The following is a 22,038-nucleotide window of genomic DNA, read 5'->3' on the forward strand; positions in this document are numbered from 1 at the left end:
GGGAAGCTATCCCACTGTGCAACTCATCGAGTTCTGGGAGCTCTGGGAATGGATTGCGATGCATCATGGGGGTGTGCTCACCATCCCATGATGCAGTTTGTTTTGTTCCATCATTTCATGGGCTTCCGACTCAGTTTCGTGCCATTTTTTAACAGCCCTTGTAAACTGTGCGCCTGCCATCACCTCTGTCTGAAAGCATGGATCCTGAACTGCTGACCAGTTTGGTGATGAGCATTATGAACACGACGTGACTGGTCCTGCTGTGTTTCATAAGCTATGAAACAGAAAATGAATCAGTGTTGCCTGCCCTGCTGTGTGCCATGTAAAGAAATAATTCAAGATTGCTGCTGACATTCACGGAGCAGCTGCACACGGTGGACTGTCAGTACTGGGCTTGGGAAACAAGCACTGCGTGGGATTGCATCGTGATGAACGTAGGGGATGATGAGCTGTGGCTGCAGAACTTTTGGCTGCGCAAATCCACCTTCCTGGAACTGTGTGGGGAGCTCACCCCAGCACTGCAGCAGAAGGACACCAGAATGAGAGCTGCCCTCACTGTGGAGAAGCGAGTGGCAATCGCTGTGTGGAAGCTGTCGACTCCAGACTGCTACCCGCCAGTTGCGAATCAGTTTGGAGGTGGAAAATCCACCGTGGGGGTTGTGGTGATGCAAGTGTGCAGGGCCATTAATCGCCGCCTCCTACGAAGGACTGTGATTCTCGGTAATGTTCAAGAAATACTTGATGGCTTCAAGGCTTTGGGATTCCCTAACTGCAGCAGGGCAATAGATGGAAGACATATCCTTCTTTTGACCCCAGACCATCTTGAGAAGGAGAACATCAACTGAAAGGGCTACTTCTACATGATCTTGCAGGCACTGGTGGATCACTGGGGCTGTTTCACTGACATCAATGCGGGGTGGTCAGGGAAGGTGCATGATGCCCACGTCTTTAGGAGCACTGGACTGTGTAGAAAGCTGCATGCAGGGATTTTCTTTCCAGACCAGAAGTTTCCAGTGGGGGATGTGGAAATGCCCCTAGTGATCCTGGGAGACCTGCCTATCCCTTACTCCCATGGCTCATGAAGCCTTACACCGGGAACCTAAACAGCAGCAAGTAGCGCTTCAACAACTGGCTCAGCAGGTGCCGAATAACCGTTGGATGTGCCTTTGGCAGATTAAAAGGTTGTTGGACTGTTTTTTTGGTAGGTTAGACCTCAGTGAGGAAGATATTCCTATGGTCATTTCAGCCTGCTGTATTCTGCACAATATTTGCAAACCGAAGGCGGAAAAGTTTCCCCAGAGGTGGAGTGTTGAGGTTGATTGGCTTGCTGCTGATTTTGAGCAGCCAGATACAGGACAATTAGAAGGGCACAGCAGGGTGCTATTTGAATTGGGGAGGCTTTGAAGGAACATTTTGACAATGATTCCTAGGAATGTGTCTTTATGTGAAGCCAGGCAATGTTTATTTGGCTCCCTGAATGACCCCTGTAGTGCTTGCTTCCTGAGCGTTAATTGTACTGAGCAAATATTCCTGCCAATAGCCACTGTGTTTGAATGTTAGCACCAACTCATGTGTGTATGACACAAATACAGTGTCAATTTGTATAAAAGAATAAAGTTTAATAACACAACAAAACAAAAATATTTCTTCAAACGGGGCATGGAAACGAGGAGCAGTCTCTCAGTTATGTGTCTCAGAGCTGTGTGTAACTCCAGCTTTCATTGTGAAACCAGTCTCTAGGGGTGGAATGCAAGGGGTACTGCGAGGGACTGGGAATATGCATGGAATGTGGTGGGGGCGTTTGGGGAGGGCATGGAATGGAGTTCTGTATTGGCAGTAGAGGGACTCGTGCATGGATGTGCTCTGACTGTAGCCTAATGAGCGACTTGAGCATCTCTCTGTGGTCCTCCAGTAGCTTAATCATCCTCTGTGGAGGTTTCCTGGGACCTCCCGGTCTACATTAACAAACTTTTCTGCTGGGCCCGCGCTGTGTATCTGCATATGTTCTGTTTTTAATTTCTTTCCCTTATCCATCCTTTACCATATAACAAAGTACATGAGAGCTCAATCTCCTCTCACCATGAAGTATCAAAGCAAAATGCGTGCTTACCCATGCTCATGTCCCCTGCTTCAGGCATGCCAGAGCCAGAGTGTTGGGACTGGCTATATCCCTCTGGAGTCAAAAAGAGGTCCTGACTCGCCGTGCTATCAGATCACCCTATTGTGTGTTCCACCTCCTCCTCCAACTCCATTTCCTCATCTACACTTCATCCTCGGAGTTGACTGCACTGGCCACTGCCTCTAGTCCCCTTGAAGTATCCATGGGGCTATTGGCAGTAGAGGTGAGACTGCCACCAAGGATGGCGTGCAGCTCCTTGTAGAAGCGGCATGTCTTCAGTGCTGCACCAGAGCAATGGTTGGCCTCCCTTGCCTTCTGGCATGCCTGCCTCAGCTCCTTGATTTTAGCATGGCCCTGCCGCGTGTTCCTTTCGTGCCCCTTCTCCTGCATGCCGCTAGCAATCAGCCCATAGGAATCAAAGTTCCTAAGTCTAGAGCAAAGCTGCAACTGCACAGCCTCCTCTCCCTGCAGACCCAGTGTGATCCAACAGCTCCGGTGTATTCCATGGGGAAGCACATCTGTTGCAGAAAGCCAGCATGATCACCTGGGAAGATGCTGTGTGAACTGTCCAGACCGAGCAAAGAGGAAGAGAAATTTCAAAAATTCTCAGGCCTTTAAAAGGCGGAGGGGTACATACGTGTGTACCTTCAGGGCAGAGGAGTTCAAACTGATGACCAGACCGATCAGGTTAGGGTGACATACAAAAGCGCAGTATTTACATTGAAGCTGTGTCACTCTAAGTATGTCACAAAAAGCCCTATGCCTTTCATCAAGGTGGATTTGTTATGTCAGTATAGCAGGGGAGTTATATCGGTGGGAGGAGCATTGCAGTGTGTACACCTCCACTGTTTTGTCAATGAAAGTTTACTTTTGTTGACAAAACTGTATAGCGTAGACAAGGCCTTGGAGAGTTTTCAGAGGCATAAAGAGCAGTTAGGCACCGAACTTCCATTCACTTTCCATCGGAGTTGGGTACCTAACTGCCAGTTGTGCCTTTGAAAATCTCTCCCTCAACCTTTTTAAAAATGAAAGCTTAAATTCTGAAACATAATTTTGAGGGACGTGTTGGTTTGTATGGCAACTGCCACAGTTGTGGAATTGCTGAATACATGGAATCTTGATCGCAATAGAACAGTTTAGTTTTAAATAAAATATTTAAATGACTTTTCAGAAGTTGGCAACAATCCATGAATATTATTGAATTATATGAGGTCTGAGACCAAATATCACTCTAGCTGTGCACTGTATATGAAATATAGGGTTAGAGTCTGGGCTGTGCCTCTAAAGCCTAAGCGATAAACCATCTTTGTGCCCTCCTAATCCTAGGCTGTCTGGGGGGTTGGAGAGGCCCCTCGTATAACTTAACTTAGGTCCCAGGGCTAAGGCAGCCTCCCCATTGCCCTGTGGGTTGCAATGTTGCCCCAAATCTCTGCAGTTCTGTGACCCATTCCTCCAACATGCCTCTCCTTCCTTACACCATCCCTGCTCCCAGCATGCCCTTATGCCAGGGCTTGTAAGGATGTCCTCAAGAGCGGTCTTCCACTGTGCGTGCACCATTGCAGTACCCTCAGTGAAGTACAGGGTTCTTAAGACCCCTTTATGCTGCTTTGGCTGTTTTATGTGGCATAAAGGGGCTGTAATGAGATCGCGGGTTTCACTCCCAAACTTAGTTGACTGTAAACTTACATAGCAGGGGTAGAGAGAGAGAGAACCTTAGACAGAAGAGTTTGATGACACGTCCTTATATTTGTAAGAACTTTTTTACATCGCATCCTTTTCAGAGGATTGTATGGGATGGGAGATTCATCTTATAAGGCAAAGATGGCATTAAAACGCCAAAGTGGATTTTAAGATGAGCTGATGTACACCACAAGGCTGTAAATCATTTCATAGGATGGATAATGATTTTGCACACTACATTTTATTAAGGAAAAAGGCAAAGCTGGCAAATTAAAAACATGCTGAACAGGAGTGTAACTTGAATTATTATATAATTACAAAACAAATCATGCTGAACTTGTAAGTATTGGATTGCTTGGTAAATTGGGCCCAAGTAAACAATATGCATTTTAATATGGTTAAATGTAAAGTTATACATCTAGGAACAAAAGAGATAGGCTATACTTACAGGATGGAGGACTCTTTCCTGGGAAGCAGCGACTTTTATAAAGTCTTGGGGGTCATGATGGATAATCAGCTGAATGTGAGCTCCCAGTCTGATGCTGTGGCCAAAAAATCTAATGTAATCCTTGGATGTATAAAAACAGAGGAATATGTAGTAGAAGTAGGGAGGTTATATTACTTTTGTATTTATCACTCGTGTGACTACTGGAATACTGTGTCCAGTTCTGATGTCAACAATACAGGAAGGATGCTGATAAATTGAAGAGGGTTCAGAGACAAGCCATGATAATGATTAAAGGATAGGAAAACATGATTTATAGTGAAAGCCTTAAGGAAGCTCAATCTGTTTAGAATAGAACCTCAGAGTTATGAATACCGGAGTGATGAACTGACCAGTCAACCACACATCTCATTTGGAACTGGAAGTACACAATCAGGCGTAGCAGAGATCAAATAAAAAAAAAAGGCAAATACAGTACAGTACTATGTTAAATGTAAACTAGTAAAAAATAAAGGGAAAACACAGCATTTTTCTTCTGCATAGTAAAGTTTCAAAGCTGTATTACATCAATGTTCAGTTGTAAACTTTTGAAAGAACAACCATAACATTTTGTTCAGAGTTACAAACATTTCAGAATTATGAACAGCCTCCATTCCTGAGGTGTTTGTAACCCTGAGGTTCTACTGTAGTTTAACAAAGAGAAGGTTAAAAGGAGACTTGATCACAGTCTATAAGCACCCAGATCTGGAACAAAAAATTGATAATGGACACTTCAGTCTAGCAGAGAAAAGTATAACATGATCCAATGGCTGGAGGTTGGAGTTAGAGACATTCAGACTGGAAATAAGGTGCAAATTTTTAACAGTGAAGTAACCATTGGAACAATTTACCAAGGATTGTGGTGGATTTCCATCACTGGCAATTTTAAAATCAAAATTGGATGTGTTTCTAAAAGTTGTGCTCTAGTTCAAACAGGAATTAATTTAGGGAATCTTATGGTCTGTTTCATACAGGAGACCAATCTAGATCTTAGTGGTCCTTCTGACATTATAATCTATGAATCTATAAGAATTTAATTCTTTTCTTTGTAATCACATGAGAATGCATCTCCTACTGTGCATGTCCAAATAGTTACAAGTCTGACTATTTGCACAAAGGCCAAGTTCTACTTACTCCCACTCTGTACCCCTCCAGTCTGTCCAAGATGATACCTTCAAATTCCTTTCCTGTGTCTCCAGCCATGTTGGATTTAAACCCCGTGCCTTCACCTTTAAGGCTCTGCTTAGCTGGGGGTCCTGGTCTATGTATTAGGGCTCGCACAACAGTAATACAACTACTACAAATAATGATATTACTTTGCTCTGCTCTGCCTGTCTTTTATCAGTTTTTCATGTGTCATGTTCACAAAGTGAACCAATGAAAAGTCTGAGTAAACAGCAGAACAGAACCTTCAAACCCACATGGGGCAAGAGGAACAATGTTCATATTATGTTTTATGTATAGTGTTGGTATGGTGTTGCTCACAGTAAACTACTTCCTATGAAAGCACGTCATTTTAACTTCATCTCTTAAATATCTGCAAAAGTCTGTCTCAAGATTATTAACCCTCAGTTATTAATTTTGATCATATTCTGTAACTTATTTTTGAAACAGATTAAATTTATTTCATTTTGTAGGTTCTGTCTGAGCTCTTTAACTCCCCTTATTTGGGGAGTTAAAGATCACTCTTGTCATGTGAGTAAAACACAGGACTGGAACCTTATTGTTGGTTGTGCCACAGACTCTTTTGTGTTGCCTTTAAAAATCCTTTTAACCTCTTTGTGCCTCAGGTTCTGCACCTGTAAAATGGGTATAATAATATTTCCTTTCCACACAGAGATGTTGTAAAGTTTAATTCGGTTTATACTTATAAAGTGCTTTAAAGTCCTAGAATGGAAGTGCAAAATATGATGATTTATTTTGTGTGTTATGTAGCTTCTAGCTGAGATCTGACACTCCACTTGTGTTTTGTATCTGGGTAAATGCATGTCATGTAGTTCTGTTGTCTCTCAAAGAGCCTTGGCATATTTCCATGCAGGGCCGGCTCCAGGCACCAGTGCCGCAAGCAGGTGCTTGGGGCGGCCAACGGAAAGGGGCGGCACATCCAGCTTTTTGGCGGCAATTTGGCGGCGGATCCCTCAGTCCCTCTCGGGGGGAAGGACCCGCCACCGAATTGCCACCGAAGAATGAAGCCGCCGCCGAAGTGCTGCTGATCACGGCTTTTTTTTTTTTTCCCCCCGGCCGCTTAGGGCGGCAAAAACACTGGAGCTGGCCCTGTTTCCATGGTGCTTATTTCAGCTCGTTTCTCTTACAGAGTGTGAATATAGAGAAACTACAGGGGACATCCATCAAAATTTCTACTGAAGATGGTTTGTTGAAAACCAAATATCTTTATGCAGAATCTTCATTTCTGTCTTCAACAGCTGGTGATATTCTACTGGGAAGTATTCATGGTAAGACAGAAAAGGCAAAATACAGTCTGGAATTTAGCAGATGTGCGGGTATCTATAGTGTTAATTATAAAAACAAAATGACTGCTCCCATGAGGCTGGGCCCTAAATAATCAACTGCAGACACAGCAGCTGAGCAAACCAGACTCAAACAGTTCAACACTGGCAAATACTAAAATTATGAGATCACCATATACAAGACAAGTTAGTTAATTCTTCCTCTGCTGTAAATAATATTGTATTTTAAAGATACTTCCATAAGTAAGCGTGTGATAATAAGGAAAAGGCATAAAAGGAAGAAACATACCACATTTTTAGGGATATAAATTAACAATTTGCCATAGAGTTAAATAGTAGAAAATACAACAAATAAAAGGAGCATCAGTGGTAAAATTATACTTTGTTTTTAAATATCTGTTTTTATCTCTTAACAGAAATCAAAGGGGTTAACCTGTTTAACAAGACTTCTGGATAGTATTTGGTTACGATGACTTAAAGTGATACTGTTTTTATTAGAAGTATTTTCTCTGTGTTTGTGCTGGCGTCCTGTATAGCTAGTACACTGCCAATTTACAATTTTCCAGGTCAAATGTCATATTTTTTCCCCAAATGTTTTTCATCCAGAATTGGAAGGATGGCTAACATGGGTCTCTTTCATATTAGTAATAGTGGTTGGAACCTGGTCCCCAGTAATAATTCACCAGAATTCCCATTGAGCACCTCCTCTCTGTTCTTGATGTGTTTATAGTGATTTTGAAGCTAAGTTAGACAAACTGGAACATGAACCAGCAGTGAAAATTACTCACATTGGCACAAGTTCCAATCTTTAGCTATAGGCTCAGTGGTTTGAGCATTGGCCTGCTAAACCCAGGGTTGTGAGTTCAATCCTTGAGGGGGCCACTTAGGGATCTGGGGCAAAATCAGTACTTGGTCCTGCTAGTGAAGGCAGGGGGCTGGACTCGATGACCTTTCAAGGTCCCTTCCAGTTCTAGGAGATGGGATATCTCCATTATGAAATATGAAAACAACTTGCTGCAATTTCATGAAGGCTGCAGATTTTTACCTCACTACAGAAATAAATGCTGCTTCTCCCTCTGATCCTTATTAAAAAAAACCAAAACACTCCTTTGTCAATTATAGAAAACTGAAAACTGATTGATAAACTTCCCGGCTAAAGTTCCAGCCTTTAGAATGGAACCAGCCTCTCCGACAGATGAGGCATAAATAAATGTAATTACATAAATACTATATTTAGTTGCTGTTCAGTCCATTAAGCCAATATGCTGACTTTTACTAAATAATCTTCTAAGAACTAAGTTCTTAATGTGGAATGGGGGTAGGGTTAGTGTTGGGGGAGGGGGCGGGTCTCCATGAAAAGCTTATTTTGGCTGTTTCAAGCCAAAAATGAAACAGTAACAATCATACTTGAAGGTAAATCACTTTCACAATCCACATGTCTAAAGCTGTGTTGTAATTTCGGTCAGGAACAGCATGAATGCAAATAGAGCTGTATCCAGATTAAACAAATAGTTCTTACCTTACTTCATGTTTATTTTCCTAAAGCTCTACATTAAATGGTTCTGGAACTCTTAACACTTGCTCTTTTAACACACAATTCTTTTTAAAATGTTGCTTTTAAAAACAAAAGCAAAAGTAGATCTAAGTTTATTTAATACTTTGAGTGCCTTTTTATGGAACAGTAATTCTTTGTAAACACAGCAGACAAGTATAAAGATCTATTCATGATTATATAGTGCACATGTTATAACACGTGTTTTTAACCTGATGGTGAAACTTTAAGACAAATCTTATTTTAAAATAATATAGTTCTCTATTTTAGTAATAACACCATAGATTAGTAAAAATGACAATTTTTACATTTGAATTTACTCTTTTGCCATTTGTTTACTTTTGCATTGCCCTTAGCTTGAAAATTGTAATGAGTTATTTTTATTTTTAGTTCTAGTGTATTTTGCTTCCTGTGTCTCCTGAATGAGCACAAAGCTGCAACATTTAGATTGCAAACCCATCAGGAGAGTGTTATTTGTTAATTAAACCCACTATACCTTGTAACTAACATATATGGCTAGGGCCCTACCAAATTCATGGCCCTGAAAAACGCATCATGGACCATGAAATCTGGTCTTTGGTGTGCTTTTACCCTATACTATACAGATTTCACGGGGGAGACCAGTGTTTCTCAAATTGGGGGTCCTGACCTAAAAGGAAATTGCAGGGGGGTCACAAGGTTATTTTAGGAGGATCGCAGTATTGCCACCCTTACTTCTGGACTGCCTTCAGAGCTGGGCAGCCGGAGGGCGTTGGCTGTTGGCCGGGCACCCAGTTCTGAAGGTTGCGCTCCTGCTGGCAGGGCGCCGAAGTAAGGATGGCAATACCATACCATGCCACCCTTACTTCAGAGCTGCTGCCTTCAGAGCAGGGCGGCCAGAGAGTGGTGGCTGGTGACTGAGGGCCTAGTTCTGCAGGCAGCAGCGCAGAAGTAGGGGTGGCAATACTATACCATGCCAATCCTTATTCTGTGCTACTGCTGGCAATGGCTCTGCCTTCAGAACTGGGCTCCTGGCCAGCAGCCACCGCTCTCCAGCTGCCCAGCTCTGAAGGCAGCGCCGCCGCCAGCAGCTGCGCAGAAGTGAGGGTAGCAGTACCACAACCCCCCCTACAGTACCTTGCAACCCCCAACTCCTTTTTAGGTCAGGACCCCTACAGTTACAACACCATGACATTTCAGATTTAAATAGCTGAAATCATAAAATTTACAATTTTTAAAATCCTATGACCGTGAAATTGACCAAAATGGACTGTGAATTTGGTAGGGCCCTATATATGGCAAATACCTCTGGCCTGGCTCCAGCTAAGAGGGCAAAGTTTACTCTTTCCAGGCCAAACCGAGGATCAAAGGGGATGCTTAAACCTTAAAATTGCTGGCCTAGAGAAGAAGGGGGGCAGTGAGGGGTTTGAGTGAGTAGCCAGAGGCTCCCCAGGGAGTGTCAGTGAGCATTGACGGGGATTCAGAGAGAGAGAGAGAGAGAGACGGAGAGTACACTGCAGCAGGGCACACAGTTTCTCCCAACCCAGAGATGGAGGTAACTGGGCTAAATGGAACTTACTAAAGCTTGCAAGGAAAGATAAGGTTTTGGTAAGGGGAAATGTAGATAGGCCTTCTTTTGTTATATACATTTGCTCTGCTTACTGTGTAGGTAGAGTGAATAAATAATGCTTTGTTTTGAAGAAGTTGTTTTTGAGTCATTTAATCAGCTGCTGTCATAGGCTCCTGGAGGTAAAGAGCTTACAGGTGCTAAATGCAGTTGAGCCTGTTTGGTTAACAGATGGTAAAGAGGGGGCCTGCAGCCCAGAAATCCAGTTTAGAACCACATCGTTGCTCCCAGGGAAGGAGGGGTGATGGTGGCAAAATCTGTCCCCAGAAGGGTGCACTTGAGAGAGATTAAAAGGGATCTAAGTGCAGCTTGCCTTGTAACTATCACACAAAGCCTCAACCTGATTTAAATAAATTATTTTTTAAATCTAGTGATTTAAATTAATTATTTAAATTCCCTGAATTTAAACCACAATGCCTTAGCCTGTTAATGTTTACTTTTTCTGATAGACTTACTTACGTGACCACAATGCATTAAAAAGCAACCGGTATTAAATTATGTAAGCGTTACTACACTTGGTAGGAGTTAGCATGCAGAGTAGACTCATAGACTTTAAGGCCAAAAGGGACCATCATGATTATCTAGTTTGACCTCCTGCATATTGCAGGCCACAGAAACTTCACACACCCATTCCTGTAACAGATCCCTAACCTCTGACTGAATTACATGATTTAACGACTTCAAGTTACAGAGGATCCACCATTTACACTAGTCTAAACCTGCAAGTCACCTGTGCCCCATGCTGCAGAGGAAGGCGAAAACTCCCCAGGGTCTCTGCAATCTGACCAAAGGGAAAATTCCTTCCCAACCCCAAATATGGCAGTAAGTTAGACCCTGAGCATGAGCATGTGGGCAAGACCCACTAGCCAGACACCTAGGAAAGAAATCTCTGTAGTAACTCAGACCTCGCCCCATCTAATGTCCCATCATTGGATAGTGGAGATATTTGCTGCTAGCAGTCACAGATCAGCTACATGCCACTGTAGGCAGTCTCATCATACCATCTCCTCCATAAAATTATTAAGCTCAGTCTTGAAGCCAATTAGGTTTTTTGTCCCCACTGCTCCCCTTGTAAGACTGTTCCAAAATTTCACTTCTCTGATGGTTAGGAACTGTTGTCTAATTTCAAGCCTACATTTGTTGATGCCTATTTTATATCTATTCGTTCTTGTGTCCACATTGGTGCTTAACTTAAATAACTCCTCTCCCTCCCTGGTATTTATAGAGAGCAATCATATCTCCTCTCAGCCTTCTTTCGATTAGGCTAAACAAGCCAAGCTCTTTGAGTCATCTCTCATAAGGTAGATTTTCCATTCCTAAGATCATCTTAGTAGCCCTTCTCTATTCCTGTTCCAGTTTGAATTCATCTTTGTTAAACATGAGAGACCAGAATCGCACACAGTATTCCAGATGAGGTCTCACCAGTGCCTTGTATAATGGTAACATATTTCCTGTGTCTACTGGAAATACCTCACCTGTGCCTGCCTAGGACTGCATTAGCCTTTTTCACATCTGCATCACGTTGGCGGCTCATAGTCATTCTGTGATCAACCAATACACCCAGACCTTTCTCCTCCTCTGTCACATAAACTTTTGAAATGAACTTCTGATTTAAAAGATCTTGGCTATGTGCAGCGTAGAGGAAGGTTAAAATGGGAACTCTTATGCTATCATTAACTTATCACCTAGATATTATAAAGAAGCTATGACGTGGAAAGGCTTGTTATTCTTTGAGCTTGGCACTGTAAAAGAACATGAAAATATGGTCCCTGCACAAAAATGAGTCTTATACATTTTTAATTACAGATTATGGAACTACTATATGTTAAATGACTTCATTTCAAAATTCTACATATTTTAGCAGTCTGGTGTTAGCTCCTCATAAGCATAGGTCTGAATAGCATCAACTTCACAATAGAAAACCAAAGCTAAGAAGGAGTGTGAGGATATGAACTCTATCCCTTCCCATGCATCCTAACATGCCTTGTCCCCTTATAGGCCTAAGTCAGGAATTCACAGGGAAAGCAATACAATATAAGAGAAATATGATGCCACTGTTCACATCCCAGGAGCCACATCTTGAGTTTGGCCTCAAGATGACCTTGATGTTGAGACTTACAATATCTATAGATAAACAAAACTTAGGAATGCAGGAAAAGGTTCTCGTTAATGTTCAGAAAGAACAGAAATCATTGAAACATTAAGCCACCACCATCAGTGATTTATTAAAGCAGCTAAAGTGCAGTATTTACAGTACTTCACCACAACTTCACGTCCAGTAGTGCAGAATAAACCAACCAATATTTAAATATAGTCAGATCTCCTCTGCTCCACCCCAGATATATTTAGACTCAAGGATTAGTTAGCTGAAAAATTGTAAGTTTAACTAAATATTGGAATTAATGGAATAGTTAAATGAGTTAAAAGTCAGTTTTGTATATACTCTATGGACATTTCACAACACAGCACAGAAAGAAATTCCTCTCTGCCTTCCAAACAACTTGTCAAATTGGCTGAGTTAATGTGATTTATGAAAATTCACTAATCTCCAAATGTTTAATATTCTTCTGGGATAGTTAATAATTTATAAACTAGGGGCTAATTTCAAGTAAGTGGCTGCAGGTCCTTTTGAGTCACCTGATTACAACAGGTCTGAATCTGGCCCTGTGTCTCTCTTTGTTGTGTAGAAATAAGTATTAATAACCAAAAGGAGGAAAAGAGGAGACCTATACATGGGCTGTATACCTGAGGCTGGAAAGGGCAAGGGAAGGGAAACCCCTTTCAAGTTGACAGAACATATAAAAACGGTCTGATTCCGTCCTTATTAATGCCTGTTGTCTTCTATGATTGCCCAGTTTGACCTCTGACGTGAAAATTTTCAGTCTTGTTCTGAGGGGCTTGAAAATTGTAAATTTCTTTCATCATATTGTTGTCAATTTCCGAATCATGGAAACCATTTTTAAACTGTATTTTGCAGTATACTTTTTTCCTGTGCAGTTCTACTTGGCATTTTAAATGTATTTTGTGTGTGAATGTCGCTCCATAAATATGAGGTATGTGTATAATACCTTCTACCAGCTATTGAGAGACCATTAACTACATGATTTTTTTTAATGAGGTAGATCCTAAGCCTTAGGCACTGGTCTTGCAAATTCTGCAAGCACTGTAGTTGAATAGGAAGAGTACAGTACATGGATTTTACTATGTCTGAAGATATCTGCATATAACACGATGTGGTACTGTCTGATCAGAAATTGACAAGTACAACAAGAGATGATTTTACATGCTTTAGCTTCAGTTCTCCTGCACTATTCTACACTTATTCTCTTTAATCTCTTGGGGCCAGATTGTGTGAGGTGCTTAGAACTATCGAATCCCAATAAAATCTGTGAAAATTGAGGATGCTTGATATCTCCAGTGGGACCCGCCACACCACTGGTTCTCAACCTTTTTTCATTTGTGGACCCCTAAAAAATTTCTAATGGAAGCGCAGACCCCTTTGGAAATCTTAGACACAGTCTGAGGATCCCCAGGAGTTTGTGGACCACGGGTTGAGAACCACTGCTCTACACCTTGCAACACCCGCCCTTTTTTTATCAAATAGATTGCTCTGGTGTCCATAAGAAATGAATATAATACTGTAGTATGGCTGAACAGAATCATGTTTTGCTAAACAAATTAAAAACTGATAAATTATTTACTACTTTCCACGATCTTGATATGTGCTTGCTCAAAAATTACATGTCAGTTTACAATAAACTGATTCCTTTAGCAGATTTATGACTTTGTCGGCTCCTCATTTCATTGAATTCTTTCAAAACAGGGATGCAGATACTAAAGTGATTACTTGCACAGATTGACATTGGAGTCTGACATTAAGAGTGGTTTGAAGGGAATAGCATGGTAATGTGCAATGACTCCACAGGAATTTTTTAAGAAGAAGCCCTGCAGTATGAAATAGAAAAACGCCTCCTGGAAAAAAAATGTTATTGCAATCCCCCCTGCTCAACTTGAAAAATATATCCCTGTTGGAAGATGGGAACTTGTTTTGTTTAGCTGTCTGTATGCCAGTTTTGTTACACATACAATTAAACCAATTTAGTCAGCCATATGGCCCATGTAGTTAACTGCACAATAAATTAAAAAAAAAAAAAGTGGCACAAAATAATAATAATAAAAAACTATTAGTTGATACCCATGAAATGCTTTGGGCTTTTTTTGTTTGTTTGTCTATATGTTCATAAAGTTTTACACAAATTGTTTTCCATATTTTCATATTTTTAAACTTTATTTCCACATTTGTTAAGAATTTTCATAAAATGCAACTCTATGAATATAAAATAATATATTTTGTATTGATTTATTTTGTTAATTTTTATTTGCAACCCAAATAAAAATATGTAGACTAGCAGTTGCATTATGGTCATTGGAGCAGGACTCCCAGATATGCAGTTAATCTGTGCAGCCTCTGAATGGACTGTATAAAATAAATTTCTCTTATTAAAACATCGACTCTGTTTTTCTCTTATAGGTGACACAACCCTTCAAACTAAAACAGGGAACATCACAGTAGGTAGGTTCTACTTTCTCTTGAAATAGGACAGCATTCTTGTATTTTTTTCTAGATAGTATTTAGGTGAAATACGTAGATTATTTGTATCTTCAGTAACATATTTTGTTTTACTGATGTGATTAAAATGTTTTCTAGGATTTTTAATAAAGAATTGGTTTAGTACAGGATTGTTTCATTTTGGTTTTGCAAACTTTAAGAAATATTATAATGCTGGGAAAGATAAAGCTATACATTTAGAAAGACATCCATTCTTGTTTTAAAAATTCCCAAGTAAGGAAAATGTACCACAGCACTTGGTAATCTGTTCCAATGCTGAATTACGCTTACTATGAAAAATTTACCTCTCTTTTCCAGTCTGAATTTTACTGACCTCAGCTTTCAGCCTTTGGATATTGTTATGCCTTTATCTGCTACATAAAAGAGCTCTGAAGTATCTGATATCTTCTTTCTCTGTAGATAATTATAGAACATGATCAAGTGTCTTCTTAACCTTTTATTTTGTCTTATGTTTGATGATTAAAACTGAATGGCTGGGATTTTGTCACTCACAAGTAATATTAAATCATTGTTTTATTATTTTATATCATCTGCAAAGATGCTAGGAGCGTCTTTAGAAAGTAAAGATAAAATGTTTACAGTCTAAGTGCCACTTTAATCAGTGTGCTCTCTAATTTAAGAAAAAAGAACGCGGTTAGTCTTGTCTCTGTTTCAACGAAGTGATTTTTGTTTGTGAATGGTAAAACACTGCTGAATTATCTCTGTGTTCTCTTGTGATTTTGTACTGTACATATGAGTTCAGGGGTTGTTGTGACTCCTTCTTTTTGACTTCAAATCAAAATGTACTGGGCCTGATTCATCACTGCGTTACTCCAGTTTTATGCCAATGTAATTTTAGTGATTTCAGTTAAATAAAACTGGAGTAACGCAGTGGTGAATCAGGTGGATTGTCTTTTTTTGGATATACAATGTGAGCACTCAAGGAATTACATTTTTGTAAATGAATACAATTATGGCACTAATTCTGAAAGGTTCTGAGTGTTTTCTGGTAGCACCAACTGATCTCAGTGACCCCACCACAGCAAGCTCCTTGCAGGATTGAGGCCTGTTAGAAATATCAAAACCTGAAAACAATAGTAATTAAAAAAACAATATCAACATTTCTTAAAAATAAAGGCGACAAATCTCCTCAGAAAAGTCAGTCATGGAAACCACAAACCTAAACTCAACTTTCCAGACTCTGCTTTTCCTTCTGTCAAATGAACTGTTTGATGATGACGGTGTTAGAAGACTACAGTTTCTTAACACGGGAGGTATCACTATCTACTAACAGATGACGAATAGTTTCCATAGTTAACTGAACTCAGTTCTAAATATTAAGGAGTGTCTGACAGTTGAGAGCCATTTTATCTTTCAGATTTATGTGCCTTAGTGATTAGTTACATTTCACTTTTTCCTCAGGAGATCACATAGCCATTTGTATTCATTTTCAGGCTTTTTTATGGACATTTTCAAAGGAAAAAATAACTTTTTAAAGAATCATATACACTTAGGTGAGCCCGGTGAGGACATTGGGCGAGATATGATAATACCTTTCACTTACGTAGTGTCACCTCAAGCTCTTAAAGTGCTTTACACAAGTGGATAAGTATTTTCTGTTTTATGGGGAAACTGAGGCACAAAGTGGTTAAGTGGATTGCTAGAGCTCACACAGTGACTCTGGTCTTCTAGCGCTTAGTGCCTTCCTATAACCACTGCACTATGTTACCTGCCTGCAGGTACATATATTTTCAAATTTTAGCAAATGAATGTTATTCTTGTTTGTTTAAAGTTAGTAATACAGTAAATAATAAGATTTTGCACAAACAGGAATGCCATTCATTAGGTAAAACTAGTTAATTTAATAATATACCCATTATATCTCTCAATGACTCTATAGTATCTTGCTACTTAGTGTATCCTTAGTATATACGTCAATCTCGTAGGAGACTGACTAACACAGAGGTGAGGTGTTGAATTTATTTTCAGGGTATTAATCTGTGAGACAACAGGAAATCATGCTAATCAACGATTCCTTATTCTTGCAAAATTCTGCTTTAATAGTTAGTAGGAACCAAGCAACACTTATGTATTATATACTTGGTGATCCAATCATAAATTCAACAGGAATTGAGGGTGTTCAACTACGTTCCCTGTAAGCTGCCTGGTCTGCTCTCCAGGGCTGCACAGGCAGGCAGGGAGAGACGCCCCTTCCCTGGCCCGGCCCAGGCTCTCCGGAGCTGCCGGGGAGAGGAGCCCTTCCCCCAGCCTGCCCAGACCCACAGGAGCTGCCGGGGAGAGGAGCCCCTCGCCTGGTCTGCCCCAGGCCCACCGGAGTTGCCGGGGAGAGGAGCCCAGATTTTTTGTGGGATTGAAGGCAGAGTTTATTTTCAACTGCCAACCTTATGGATTGTATTTACAGGAAGTAGGGTACTGCTTTTGAAAGCAAGATTTGGCACACAGACACAAGGAAACTCAGGAAAGAACAAATTTGTCAGGCTCATTTTCTTACACGTTTCATTGCCAACTTTTTCACCATCCTTCAAATATTGAAAGACATGAAGTGATTCTGTCCCACTTCCTCACATCGTGACCCTCTGTCTGTACAGGACCTGGAGTCACTCGTTGCCTTGGATTTGTTGTACCTGAAATTTTAATTTCCAGTTAAGTGCTAAACATTTGTCAAAACACAGATATCTGATACTTGAAATTGGGGTACAGTACTAAAGTGAAAAGTGAACTGAGCAATCTGCAGGTGTCCACAGTGATGTGAGAAGGTTGCTATATGTGACTATTGCTTGGAGGTTACTCAGGACTGAAAGACAATACCAAGAATTTGGTTGCAAATTCTCTCTCCTATGAAGTTGTATTGTTTGAGGAAAACAAAAAAAATGCTCAAAATATCTGCAGCATAATTGTGTGAGGAAACACCCCAAATATAAGTTGTGTAGCTCCAACAACATGCTCAGAACTGTGGGCTGATTTTTATCTCAAACCCTAACACCAGGTATGACATGCTGCAGGCTTTCAATGCCTATTTGAAAACTTGGCTGTGTCAGGATGCCCATTTCACTTCTGGGGCAACATTTGGGTGCTTATGCACTGATATGAGTACCCAGGTGTGGAACTAGATGCCTATCTTAAGCATTCAAGTGTTTAAAAGTAGACCCAAGTCTGGAAAGAGACACTGCATTGAAGAGCACAGCAATACCAAAAACAAGTGTATCTGAAAACAAAAACACAGCCTCTGCCCTAGAAAAATTATAATAAAAGCACATAAGAACATAAGAATGGCCATACTGAGTCAGACCAATGGTCCATCTAGCTCACTATCCTGTCTCTGACAGTGGCCAGTGCCAGCTGCTTCAGGGGGATGAACAGGGCACTTTTGAGTGATCCATCCCCTGTTGTCCAGTCCCAGTTTCTGGAAGTCAGAGGCAGTCTAGCAATCTGAGTGGAGCATAGGCATAGGCGCCAACTTTCTCCGGCGCCGGTGGGTGCCTACGCCCCCCGCCCTGACTCCACCCCATCTCTCTCTATTGTGAAAATTGGCTGTTTATTCCTACTCTTTGTTTCCTGTCTTTCAACCAGTTGCTGATCCATGAGAGGACCTTTCCTCTTATCCCATGACTCTATAGTTTGCTTAAGAGTCTTTGGTGTGGGACGTCATCAAAGGCTTTTTGAAAGTCCAGGTACGCTATTGTGACAATGCGGTTCTGGCGGAACCCAACTGAGAGTGCCAACTCAGGACAAATTGCTCAAATAGGGCAGTTACAGCCCAAGGCTGGGGTTTTTTCCACCTCTAAGGCAAACCAAACCAGCCAGACTAAGAGGACTTCAGTCTCACCCCACTGGCTAACTGCAAGTCTCACAAGCAATCTCCTTAGATACTCCAGTTTCCCAGTATTACCACCAGTACCACTCGTTATGGGGCCAAATGGTTATGACAACCAATACCCCAGTAAAAGAAAAAGGTTCTCCTGATCCCAAAGGACCAAGCCCCAGACCCAGGTCAATATACAAATCAGATCTTACCCACAAATCACGCTGTTGCCAATCCTTTAGAATCTAAAATCTAAAGGTTTATTCATAAAAGGAAAAAGATAGAGATGAGAGTTAGAATTGGTTAAATGGAATCAATTACATACAGTAATGGCAAAGTTCTTGGTTCAGGCTTGCAGCAGCGATGGAATAAACTGCAGGTTCAAATCAAGTCTCTGGAATACATCCCCCGCTGGGATGGGTCCTCAGTCCTTTGTTCAAAGCTTCAGCTTGTAGCAAAGTTCCTCCAGAGGTAAGAAGCAGGATTGAAGACAAGATGGAGATCAGGCATCAGCCTTATATAGTCTTTTCCAGGTGTAAGAACACCTCTTTGTTCTTAAATTACAGCAACATGGAGTCTGGAGTCACATGGGCCAGTCCCTGCATACTTTGCTGAGGTACAAGGCGTATCTGCCTTCTCTCAATGGGTCCATTGTATAGCTGATGGTCCTTAATGGGCCATCAAGCAGGCTAGGCAGAGCTAATCTCAGCTTGTCTGGGATGTCACCCAGAAGTATAGCATAAGTTTGCCATACAGACAGTATAGAGCCAATATTCATAACTTCGACTACAAAACTGATACACACATATAGACAGCATAATCATAACCAGTAAACCATAACCTTGTCCTAGACACCCCATTTGACCCCCTTTATACAAGATTTGGGTGCCACTACAGGACTTTGGTTGCAACAATGATCTATATGGTCCCAGTTTATGTCAATAACGTCACACCCCCAACGCAAAACTGATGCAGGAAGGGATGACACAAACATCACTGACTGCATCCCAAGAGCTCCCCATCCTGGGTTCTGTCTCACTACAGCTAGTATTGGGTTAGAAGCCATACCAGTGTATAACAGAAATGGTTTATCAAAATCATGTTCAACCACATGATTGAACCTCTTTACAAACCCAAGGTAACACTTAGTTAGAACAATAGTGGATTGGATCTGCTCTGGCAGCATGGTTCCTGTATGTGCCATGTGATCTTGCCAAGAGCTAAAGAAAACTGCTACTTTATCCATACAAGCTCGGGCCAATGTTTGGAACCCAATTAACATCGAATAAATGCAGATATTAATGTTCTTCATAGTCCAGGAATCTTGGCATTTAGCCATGAAAGCAATATGGTAGTGTGCCTCAGTCTTCCTTTTCATACAGCACATTAGGTCTGGACTGTCCTTTCCCCTGTGAAAAGTTCCCATATTGTTTATATGCATTGCCTGTGAAACCCCAGTGTAACAAGGCCTTTTAACATAACGTGTGTTTTCATGTATTCCTTTTAACATGTTCAAGGAATTCTCCAAAAGATTAGGCACATTGTATATTTTTACAGTTTGTGGCAATAGCAACACATTAATTACAAAATCTAGCAATAACAACAAGTTCATTGCAAGTGTCCATCTACAGTCATGTTTGTCATGCCACCCCTTTGGCTCAATACCATTGGAGTTTGGGCATTTTAGGGTTAACCTGTGGCTTCCCTTTGCAAAATTCAGTTTTCTCTTTCCTCCTTGTCCTGCAGGATCAAACCCTGATTTCTCTTGCTTAACAGAATTCACTGGCTGATGGGGTGGGCCCTCTTTGCTAACAGCTATTAGCAAGTCCTTCCTTTCCCAGCCAGGCAAGTAATTTGCACTACCCCAGACCAGAGCCAGTCCACCAGTTTTCATATTCGTAACTGCTATCATCTCCAAGGCTGGACTCTGTCTTAAAGAGATACCACACAAATCCAAAGAGTCTGCGGGTGAGAGTTTGCTTCCTCTCCCCCGCATCCTCAAGCATTTAGCCATAAAACTGCTCTGCTCTGACACATCAGTAACCAAATCTGTCCTCAAACCCTGAAGCACAAACTGCTCATTTAAAGAATCAGAAAGGAGACATTCCTGTTCCAACACCATTGTCTCCCCAACACGTTGGCCCCACACAGCCACTTGGTTATAGGGATGCCTCAATTCCTTAACAACTTTTACTTCCTCTGAGACCTTCTCAAAGCTACCCACACTGGATCTTTTACAAGGAAAGTTAGTGGATCCCTTCACAACAGACAATTTTTGGCTGCTAGGAACTGAAACTTCCTTGATTAAATCACTCTCACACCCTTCAATTGCAGGGAACTGCTTGCACGGAGTACCATGAGGATTCCTTTCTCCAGGAGCTTTTCTAAGCAGCAATTCACCCCTCACAGAAATTCTGCCCTTACCCTCTTCACCTAGGGCTTGCTCTAAAGGCACACTTTCCTGAGCAACAACAGACTCTGTCTGGGTCTTACTTACATTCAGGATCACCTTTGGCCCATCAGGCAGATCTCTACACAATCCCCTTTCAGGCGAACCCATAGACTTCCTAGATAAAAGGTTAGAAATACTTCCCTTCTCTTTGCCACACACAAGCTTAGGAATTTTTTCCTTTTTGCTACAAGTTGTTAAACTGTCGGTAGGTAACACAACCAAATTACCTTTCTGCTCTCCTTGTGCCCTGGCTAGGGTATCACCCTGATCAGACAGAGTTGTTACACCCTTCTCCAACCACACATGAGCAACAGGCAAAATACAAGCACCAGAATTGTTTGGTCTCTGGGATTTTGCTAAGCCACTAACTGGATGCAACCTAGTTACGGGGCCATTCTCCCCAGCAGATGCAAACTTAGGACCATTCCCTTCCTGGGCTTTAGTTGAATCCAGAACCAACTCTGAGACAACTAAATTACTCTCAACCATCACAGGCCGAAAGGCACCTTCTGTCTGCTCCACAGACAAAAAAGAGTTGGAGACGCATTTTCCTTTACTAGACATACTGTTTGGGATTTCATTTCCCTTGTCCCAGCTCACCGGGCTGTTCACAGACAACTGCTTGGAGACTGGGGTAGCTTCCTCCATAGGCAAGTCAACACCCCTGACAGACACAGGCACATTTCCTTCACTGTCACTATTCTTCGCACAGGAAACAGATAAGGTATAGGGACACTCATCTTCCACTCTCCTTGCCTTCCCAAACTGCTGACTAGATAAAGCCATCAGCTCACAAGACTGCCTAGGCTCATCCAAAATCTCCTTGTTCTCCTCTCCCTTCGCTTGATCTAATTCCAGATTTACTTCTGAGACATTAGATAGACATTCAGAAACTTCATTCACAGCCAAACAGCTACTTTCCAAAGACAAACTTTTGGAGAAACCCTCCATAGGCACAACCTTAGGATCAATCCTCTCTTGTGCCTGGTTTGTATTAACTTGACTGACCATAGCTTTAATATCATTTCCAATCATAATATCCTTAGGGATTATGTCTTTTACTCCCACAACCATGGTGCCCTCCAATCCCTTCCATTTCAGGTGGATTTTAGCCAAAGGCACCCTGACAAAATACTTAGATAAGGCTACAACAGTTACATCTTCACCTGGCAAATAATCTTCCTTCCTGACAAGACTTGCTTTAACCAGAGTAATATCTGCTGCGGTGTCCCTCCATGCCATACA

General features: G+C 41.4%; 1 protein-coding gene across 2 annotated transcripts in view; it reads left to right on the forward strand.

The window, feature by feature from the left end:
• Positions 1-22,038, forward strand: part of FAM185A (family with sequence similarity 185 member A) — an 80,434-nt gene that overhangs the window by 26,455 nt on the left and 31,941 nt on the right. For both annotated transcript variants that reach the window (XM_008172463.4, XM_005305789.4), the window contains exons 4-5: positions 6,598-6,736; positions 14,441-14,482. In XM_008172463.4, the coding sequence (XP_008170685.1) occupies positions 6,598-6,736; positions 14,441-14,482 (181 nt within the window). The remainder of the gene's footprint in view (positions 1-6,597; positions 6,737-14,440; positions 14,483-22,038) is intronic.

The sequence above is a fragment of the Chrysemys picta genome, chromosome 1 (assembly GCF_011386835.1).
Source record: "Chrysemys picta bellii isolate R12L10 chromosome 1, ASM1138683v2, whole genome shotgun sequence".
Lineage (NCBI taxonomy): Eukaryota > Metazoa > Chordata > Testudines > Emydidae > Chrysemys > Chrysemys picta.